This window comes from Brassica oleracea, chromosome C2 (assembly GCF_000695525.1).
Source record: "Brassica oleracea var. oleracea cultivar TO1000 chromosome C2, BOL, whole genome shotgun sequence".
NCBI lineage: Eukaryota > Viridiplantae > Streptophyta > Magnoliopsida > Brassicales > Brassicaceae > Brassica > Brassica oleracea.
In genome coordinates this window covers 51,330,961-51,341,227 of record NC_027749.1, presented here as the reverse complement: position 1 = coordinate 51,341,227, position 10,267 = coordinate 51,330,961, and the positions used below count along the sequence as shown (strand labels likewise).

The 10,267-nt window shown below is 38.9% G+C and overlaps 1 protein-coding gene across 1 annotated transcript; it reads right to left on the bottom strand.

Moving 5' to 3' along the window:
- Positions 1–8,287: 8,287 nt before the first annotated feature.
- On the bottom strand, positions 8,288–10,267 carry LOC106327543 (U-box domain-containing protein 41-like). Its single transcript, XM_013765704.1, has one exon. The coding sequence runs from the start codon at positions 10,148–10,150 to the stop codon at positions 8,474–8,476; it is 1,677 nt and encodes a 558-aa protein (XP_013621158.1). The 5' UTR covers positions 10,151–10,267; the 3' UTR covers positions 8,288–8,473.

Sequence of the window (10,267 nt, the reverse complement as noted above, 5' to 3'; positions counted from 1 at the left end):
ATCCTTTCCTTTTTCTCCTATTTGATTAATTTAAGTCAGTGTTTCAAAAAAAAAAAAAAAAAAAAAAATATTCTAAGTCGATCGAAGCACATGTTCGATTGTTTTCTGGTTCATTTTATGTTTTCCTCTCTTGTTATCATTTGTTAAAACTGTATGACTTTGGTCGTAGCATGTATCGTCTATTTTTTTAAAAAAAAAAGTAGTATAAAAAAAAAAAAAAAAAAAAAAATTAATTTAAGTCTGGCCTTTTTCAGCATTTTTATTCCTTTACGTCAAAATTTTAACTGCAATGGGTAATTAGCTAATTAATTATTAAGTGGTCCTTCAAATAAATTTATTTTTATCCTTTTATCTTTTTGATGGAGGAAATGGTTTTATTCGAAATGCAGTAAATATGATTATTACTCGGAGTAGCTATATAGTTGTAATTATTTAGTGCTAAGGTGTGTAGCTGCTAAATTATTGGCTACAAGTACAATTTTTAAGCATAAAAATCATTTTAAAGTTATTTTAAACGTTATTCCTCAGCAGTTATTGGCTACTAGTATATATGTTTGGCAGAATCATAAAAATTAAATAATGCTCTTTTTATATTTAGGTACTTGAATACAAAAATCCACTAAAAATTAAAATTTAGACAAAAAAATCAGTAAAACCAAAACACAATTATGTTTTATTACTCTTTTTAGAGCAAAACACCATTATTATGTTAGATGTTTCATTTGCATAAGCCTTCAACTTTCATGCAAATAGGTCAAAAACAAGTAACGTACACGAAACCAGTACATGTTTCTTGTGATTCAAATTCATATACAAATACATTTAATTGAAGTAGTTTTGTCCCAACTAACACACTTAAAAATATCATTACATAAAGACAATGTAAGCGGATAAAACGTTAAATCAAGTTTATATTTTGGTGAGAATTAGTTGCCATTTAAAAGAGTACAACCTTTAAGAGTACAGCTTTGTAAACTGCAGGCGTTGAAAATGACCATTGGTAAAAATTAAAATCATCACAACAAATAATATACTAGATGGGTGAGTAAATGCGAATGGGCCGAGAAACAGCTATGTCCCATGTGCATAAAAAAATGTAGCCATATGATGTCAGCATCGTAAAGCGACACGTGTCAAGGGGAAGAAACAGTTCACAGTTTACGACACACAAGCCAAGAAACAAAAACACAACCCACGTGAAGCGACCTTTGTTGTTGTTTTTATTCTTTTTCAATTAATAAAAGGATCTTTTTATTTTATCTTATTTTTGTAAAAAGGTACCACCAATTGAATTCCGTACGGTACCTGTCCGTAAAGAGGTAGTGTTTTCCACTACATTGATGTTTTTTTTCTCTTTACTTCTTTCTTTCCTTCCTCTTTTGTTTCCGACTTCTTATAATTTTTTTTTTCCGACTCGAGTGAATTAATAATGTATACAAATATTTTTTGCGTACTAGTTCAGTTTATCTTTTTTTTTTATCAACTGGTTCAGTTTATCTTTGTTTTCAAATTCTAATATATGATACTTTCTTCAAATTTTAAGAACATAAACTTTCTTCAAATTTTAAGAACATAAACTTTCATCATAATTTTTTTTCTTTTGGGTCAAATGATGGATTTCAGGTTTGTAATCACATTTAAAGCCTATAAAGAAGGCCCAACCACATTTAGTATTATCTATCTCTTAATTCTCTTGCTCCCTGTTTAACCAATAAAGTAAAATTAAAATAAATAAAAGTCTTTTAACAATAAAAGCCCACTATTATTAGTGTGTTTACTTTAAAATCATGAACTAACTAAAATTTTTAGTAATGGACCTTTTTACAAATAAAAGCCCACTAATAGCCTGTTTTGATATCATGAACTAACTCATGTAACGGAGATAGATTGATCGAGAGAGTGGAGGAAGAGAGAAAAGATGGAGACGACGAAAGTAGGGAAAGTGATGAACCCTACTGATGGTTACCGAAAGCAGATTTGCAAGAGGGAGATTAAACGTGTGAGTTATCGTATTCAAGTTTATAGAGTTCTTTAATAGTTAAATTATGGAAAGTAATACATAGGTTAATGTGGTGCAGAGGCTGAAGGTGCTTTGGTCAAAGTGAGAAAACATAAGAAGAGACAGCTTGAAGAACTCTTAAAGTGGTGGAGAAGAAGAAAAGGTAATTCTCTAACTAGAGTTATTAAGTTTTACTACTTCTATTCCACAGTTACCTCCCAGCTTATGATTTGTTTTTTTTTTGTTTGTTTTCATTTCACAAGAATATGAAGAGAAAAAGAATGAGCAAGGAGAGGCTACAACCTCTGTTATGTTCAGGTCAATAATCCTTCTATTCCTTTACTTTTTTTTCTTTAAGCATTGATCGTTAAGAAGTCATCATCAGCTTTTCTATTCGATATAAACTGTTTAGTATCCGGGTACCCCTCCAAATGAGCATGATCTGGTTTCGTCCTCCTCTTCCTCCAATGCCTCCTCCTAGTCTAAGTGGAAGTGAAGGCGATAGTAGGTTCCCTGAATCATCAATTCAAACCTTTGACGAGACTAAGGTAAAACCTATTTCTGTTATTAATAGCTGTCTTAAATTGGTGTAGTTGACATGAGTTTCTGTAGTAGATGGTGAGAGATTGAAACTTGATAACATGTATTCTCATCTCTACTGTGCAGAACGCTAATATAATCTCCAAAGCCAAAGACTTCGGTAGCCACTAGCTTGAGTTTTACACCAAAGGCTATGGCTTCTGCTGCACCGGTAAAGGTGGAGCCACCGAGCCAGCCAAGACATCTACAGCTTTAAAACCACAGAGTTTCGATGATTCTTACTCAACTTTCTTAGAAGACATGAAAGCACACTTGATGGAAGATTTGGAACTTTTTGACCTTCAAACAAAATTATATTTTTTGTATGTTTAGATAAAATGTCTAGAGAAGTAAAGATTATTCTTTGGACAAAAGAATCAGCATTTCTTATAAAAATTAATTGATTGTATGTAATGCATGTATGCTTCCAAACCAATCAAAAGTACAAAACATCTAATTAAGGAGTCGTAACATAAGGCTAATTCCATAATGTATTTTGGCTATTGAGATTATTTATTGTGTAACTTTGTGTTGGAGGTTATAAATTATTAAAGTAATAATTGCTATGCTTACTCATTTGTCATGTGAAATATAAAATAATTTTGAAAACAAAATGTCGAGCATATCAAGATTTTGGGAGCTTTTTTATTTTTCTGTATACGTGAGTTTTTTTTTTTTTGCCATCTAGTATTTATATTAACCAAAAAGAACATAATACAAGGAGAGACCCATAAACCAGGCCCAAGATAAAAACAACACAAAGTCCAAAGCGGACACACACATAAAACACAAGAACGAGGCCCAACAAAAAGCTCAAACTAAACACCCCACGAAAGCACACGTACACACCACGTGTACGACGGAGGCGAAGAAGGAAGACACGCGTCAACGTAGAAAACCGCCTACATTCCTTCACCGACCTGAGGTTTACGCCGGAGGGAATGAACGACGACTGAACAACACCGAAATATCTGCCGGGAACAGATTCGAACCACCAACTTCACAGCTTTCCTTCATCTCTTGTGTTCCAAGCATTAGAGAGCTTCAATCGAGACACTTCGAGATCTCATCCAACACCATACGCCACAAACACAAGAGAAGAAACTTCACAGATCTAAATCACCATCTCTCGGAGAGCTTCAAATCGTCCGATGACGAGATCTCATCCGATACATCCAACCACCGTCACCATCCAACATAACCATTCCACAAACGGCAATAAAACCGAGATTCAGAGAACTAAACACCTCCGTCTTCATAGAAAAGACGACCGCAACCCATATCAACAGAGTCCATCACCCACGCTTCAAACATCTTCATCTGAAAACCGTCGAGACACCACTCGGGAACCACCAACGGAACCCAAAGACAAAGCCTTCGTCATCAAACGAAACCACCACTTCCGAATCACCTCCTACACCCGTTTACCACAGAACCACCACTTCCGAATCACCTCCATGAAACCAAAATCCGGATAGCTCCATCTTGAAGACGCGAACCACCGGAGTCGAAGCCGACTACACATCTTCAAGAAGACTCCGTGTACCGGAGTCAGATCCCGATCGACGGGAGAGGGAGTCGTCGGAAATCGTCAACAAACCAAAACCCGGGCAACAAAAACTAGACTTTTTGATTAAACTACAACAAAAACTAAATAAGATAGCGACTCAAAGAGAAGAAACCGGACCGATGGTGGCTGAGAGAGCCTCACCGTTGACCGGCCACCGCTAATCAAACTTTCTCTCTCTAGTCTCTCTGTTTCTTCTATAATTCTGTATACGTGAGTTCGGATATATACAATATTTCGAGCATGTCAGATTTTACAATTTTCTATGTAAATTCTTGAAAATAAAAAATCAGCTTAAAAATTATAGTATATCTAAAAAAGCAAATGCAAGCTAATTAATCAACCGAATACGTAAAACGATTTTTGTAATACATATAGCATATGCGTGTGCGGTGATAAAAATATGTGTTGTAATTGGATGAATATTTTGATACGTAACATGCTTTCTTTATAATAGGCTTTCACATTAAAAAAAATTGACTTTTTAATACATAATAAAGTAAAATAAAACATAAAATAATACAAAATCCATAATCTTCCATCTCAGGCATTCATAACCGACACAGAAAAAACTTGTATGAATAGACGGGGCCTCAGCAAAAAATGTATGTGGGTGATGTTGATCTCTCTCGTCTCAGACCCTCGCTTCAGATCTCTTAAGGTATTTCTCACTCTTTGCTCGTTGAGCTGGAAAAAAACAATACCCAAACTTATATAATATCCACAAAAGGTCCAAAACTGCGAGAACCACCAAGAGGTCCAAGACCACCTAAAACAAGGAAAAAACGACGCACGAAGAATGGTCGGTACAAAGCACACTTTTTTTTTTTTTTTGTCAACTTAAGTTTCATTGATTAAGCCCATTGGGCATTACATTTGGTATCAGTTTATAATATACAACAACAGAGTAGCCCACTAGATATTAAAAACCCAAATAAAGAAACATCCGGAAGCTTTGCAATGCGTTGACGAATCGATCGACTCAAAACCACGTCTCTGGGGCACGTGTCTCGTGAGTGTTGAACGGCACTCTTAGCCGCACCGCCAAACAACGTCACCGTCATCTTCTCGAAAACGCCTCTTCAACTCTATCTCTCCGCCGTATAGCTCCACCATAAAGTTAAAAACAATTCTCCGATTTGGGAGTTCCGATACCAAATATGAAACGCCTTCCACTTTAATCCGCGGGTACTTGAGTAAAGAGAACCTGATTCACCGTAGTTATACCGGAGGATACTTAAATCAAGATGAAAGAAGACTCTTTGCTGGACCGTTTCGGAAAACGCCAGTGCTGCTGAATCACTTCATACAAGATTCAAGGCATCCTATAAAACTCATCATTCTTCCATTAGAGATGCTTCGTAGCAGCCATAGATGACTATAATAATAAACGAAGACTGATTCTCAAGGTAAGAAATCTTGAGTGAGCGATAAATGAGGATCTTGCCCCAGTAACCAAACAGGATGAAGTTGAGAACGAAGCGGAAAGCAAGTTACAAACCCTATTTTTATTAATCGATCTGGAAATCATTGAAGCAAAGCTCTGAAACAGATCGAGAAACATAACAAAAGTCGCCTTGCGAAATATTAATCCGACAAGCGGAAGAAGAGATTCGCCGAGCGAAGATATCTACAGACAAAGAACAAAAATTAAAAGGAGGTTGGTGACTGGCGGCAACGCTACCAGTCACCAGAACTGATTTCTTTTGTTGAAAGGTTTAGAGAGAAGTTAGTGAAAACGAAGCAAGAGAGAGCTAAAAGCATTTAAGACAATCACAAAGCACACTTTTAGTAGTATATTTTACCTGTTTGTTCTTTTTCCATAACGTTTATTAAAGAAATAACCCCCATTATATTGGATTAATTTATTCTTACACTAATTCTAAAATGTTGACATAAGGAAAAAGCGAATTTATCCGAATTCGTAAGCCCATACGTTTAATGGGTTTCAGTTAGGCCCAATAGTTTGGTGGCAACAGCCGTGTTCTTTTGAAAGACGCTGACGCAGCGGCTAACTACCCAATTTATAACTATTTTCTTGTTCACGCATCTGGAAAGTGACACCGGCGGCGGTGATTTTGCCTATCAAAAATAAACGCAGCGATCATTCTAACCGCCGCTACTTTTTACAGCGTCGGTCACGACACCGGAAACCTTAACGGAAGTAACTGCAGCGTCTGCTTAATTAATTTTCTCCCATCTTTTTATTTATTTTGATGTTCAATTTTTGATCGCTAACCCCTGCGTCTGCGTCTTCTAAAAGAACACGGCTAACATACATAAAAAGAAAAACCCTGTGTGTGACAAGGGTAGAAACGAGATCTGTTAAAAGGTGTAGAGAAAATGGGTGGGAACGATGTTGCGGCTAAAATAGCGGTGTGGTGGGACATGTTTGACTGTCCGGTTCCAGAGGGTATCGAAGCTCGTCGGGTCCGTCCCAGTTTGGAAGGAGCTTTCAATGAGCTAGGCTACACTGGTCCTGTCTCCATCACAGCCTATGGAGACCAAAAACAAACCCCTGAACACCTCCTCCTACGAGCTCTATCTTCCACTGGAGTCACTGTGGTACATACCAGATCTGGTTAGTCCAGTTTTTCCTTTTGTTATACAAGAGCATGATTAACCCGGAGTTCTTAGGATGAAGTTCTTAGCGGAAGTTAATAAACTGTTTTCTAACTTTTAACTAAAAAAAGATAAAAGCCGGTTCTTAAATAAGGACTTTAAGAACCGGTTCTTAGTTTTTTTAGTTAAAAGTTAAGAACAGTTTCTTAACTGTCCGATACCCGAACCCGAACCTTAACAACCCGAACCCGATGCGAAGTATAAAATAATCCGAACGGGTTATTTACCTCTTTATCCGGAAACCCGAAAACCCGAAGCACCCGACCCGAACCCGAACAGGTACCCGAACGCCCATGCCTACCATGACCACAAACGCGGTTCGAATGGAAAGATGACAGCCATGGAAATCGCAAACAATACTAAATCCGTCTCGTTTGCACATGTACCTTGAGTTGTAAAATAAACGACCATTAAGTGAAATTTGACAAGAATATGAGTCAATTTACTATCATCATTAATAAAAAAATCTTTTTTCTGTATAATTTGACTAAATGTAAATAGCAGCAACTATATGATTTCTTAGTAAAATTAATGTGATAATTTCGTTCCTATAAAGGATCTCCAACTTTTAGTATTTATCTATGGAGTGTTATGCCTTTAATAAATGTTAGTAAATTGTAAAATTTTATGCTATTTTGATTTTATCCTTATAGAATTCCGGTCTCCATTTAATCGAATTTTGGATTACAATTATATTAAAATAGTTATTAGGACTGGACCAAGAAATCATTAAGCGTGCTAAAAACTGCAATGATCCATATGTGCATCAGGTGTCAAGTTTCTATAATCAATCCTTGTTCTTACTGTCACATGTATATGAATCAATTAGCTCATGTAGGTCACAAATGAAGCCTATATATGGATAACGTTAATTTATAGCCATACGGTGTTGTCCTATGATTGTGTATTTCCAAGTGGAACAAACAAGAAACATATGTTAATGTTTGATCTAATACCTATCTTGTGCCAACTAGCAGATGTGAAATGTTTTTCAGTCTTCAGTCATATATATATATATATTTAACATTAAATTAAGGCCTTAAATTAAACTATAATTTTGTTTCGATACTTTGGCCTTCCTTTTGTCCATATATAATTTGACACAATAAACCACGATTGGTTAATGAAATTTGTTTACTGGATCTCATAGTATCATACGCGGAATGTTTGTAGAATGATTCAAGAGTTTGCTGCCATATGACATCTCCACACGAACTGTCTGACCTTTGACCAAAAGCTAAAACTCCCACTTGAGATTTAATACCTAAAAAGTTGCTTCTATCTGTTTATTTTCCCATCACACGCACGTTGCTTGCCTCTAAGGTTGAATGGGTCCTCTCCTCTCTCTTTATCTCTCGGTCACACATCTCTGTACTTTGCAAAAATCAATTTTCTAGAAATATTTCAATTCTAATGGGAGAAATAAAAACATACAACTACAAAATAAGATAGCATTAATCAAACAAAAAGAAAAGTAAAGAGAGGTCATAAAAAACAATGCAAAACATTAGACATCTCTTTACAAACAAATGGACATTTCAATTTTGTCATTTAATATTACAAAAACAATAATCACATGTTACAGTCCACTCACATTAATAATATACACCCATTTATATCAAACAAAAAAAAGCAAAATGAAAACATTTTACCAAAAATTGGTAAAGAGAGAACATTAAAAAAAAAATAAAAAGAAAAGAAAAAAACTAGAACTGAGAGGAACAAGCGAAACCCCCGTTTTGCCCTCCCTGAAACTGAGTCCGACTCAGACCAGTAGCTTCAATCATACGGTTCCACTCACGCGCCTCCGCGTTTTCCCCATACTCACTCTCTCCACCTCCTCCCCTCATGGCCTGTAGAATCCTCCCCGCCTTCTCCTTCACACGCCCGTTCCCACTCTCTTCCACCTCCTTCAACACCTCCTCAGCTCCCGCCTCACTCGCCAACCCCCTAAACCTCAGATTCCCCTGACAAAGCGTCAACAAAACCGCCACGCAATTCTCACGCGCCGCCTCATCTTCCCCTCCTTCCCTAAGCTTCCCCACCAAAATCGCCACCGCGTTTCCATCCAACATCGCACCTTTCCCATCAGGACAAGCCGCGAGGTTACAAAGCACCAACAGTATCCGGCTCGTAGACTCACCAGACCTAACCATCGTCAACAGACTCGCCACCGCACCTGCTCTAACCAGCCTAGTCCTATTACTCGGAATCAGAGACAAGTGGTAGAGCGCGAGAGCCGCGTCTTGACGCGCTCTCTCGCTCTCCGAAGAACGAAGCGCGTGGAGTAGAGGCTCCACCGCGCCTAAAACTCCAATCACCATTTTATTCTCATCCTCAAGCGCTAAACTAAACAAAGCTCCGGCCACATGCTCCTGAGCCTCCGTGGTTCCAGACTTCAACACGTCGATCAACAAAGGCACGAACCCTGACCTCACGATCTTCACCTTGTTCTGTTTCTCTAAGGAGAGGTTGACCAGAGACGCCGCGGCGTTTGTCTGAACGAGATTGTACCGCGAGACGAGAAGCTGTCGGAGGAAAGAGAGGATCCTGTCGGTGCATAGCGAGACGCGGAGATCCTCGCTGGACCTCGTCATCTTCCTGAGGAGAATCAGACCTTGCTCGTGGTCGAAAATGTCGGCGCCTCGCAGCTTGTTGTAGATCTCTTCCTCCTCCGGCGACATCGGCGACGACGACGGCGAAGAGTAATCGGAGGTAGGACTGCTACTATCGAATCCAGCGTAAGCTCCTGACGAGGAAGAAGTAGTTGAGGAGGAAGAGAACATCGTAACGGCTCTTGTCGGAAAAAACGGGGTTTGTCGGATCGTGACAGACTCAACTGACGATGCTGTCGGAGAAGCTGTCGGAGACATTGGTTTCTTGGATCGAGCTCGAATCAGTTCCATCACAGCATCGTAATCCGAAGGAGAGTTCTCAGCAACAGGGGGGAGAATCTCACGCTCCAGAGATTCTTGACCCGGGTTTGGATCCGGATCCGGATCCGGATCTTTATCCATCCGGGCGCGGACCACGTTTTCCACGTAGGCAGCGTCGGGAGGACGAGGGTGGTCGATTTTTTTCCGGTCGCACCAGCTGAAGATGGTTGATTTCATGGCTAAGTTGGGGATGACGGCGGAGAAATCGGGTCGGGTCCCGTCGAGGAGATCCGGGACGAAGCCTAAGTTGCGGCAGATTTGGACGGAGAGGCGCTCGAAGGTTTGGCCGGAGGGGACGACGACGGGATCCGACATGAGGAACCCGGTGATGGGGCAGAGGAACTCCGGTGGAGTCTCGTCGTGTTTGTGTTGCGGCACGGTTGTGGCGGTGGCGGAAGCGGAGCGTTGGTGGAAGGAGAACCATCTCTGCCTGTTGTTTCCACCCATTGCTTAGAAAAAGAGGAAGCGGTGTGTTTCTGAGTTAAGAGCTCGAAATGTTTCAGTCTTTGATTGAGTCTATATGGTTTAGTTGATTAAACCGATTGAAATTAAGTTGGATTAAAC

Coding starts and splice junctions, on each gene's coding strand:
- LOC106327543 (XM_013765704.1), bottom strand. CDS start 10,150: ATGGGTGGAAACAACAGGCAGAGATGGTTCTCCTTCCACCAACGCTCC.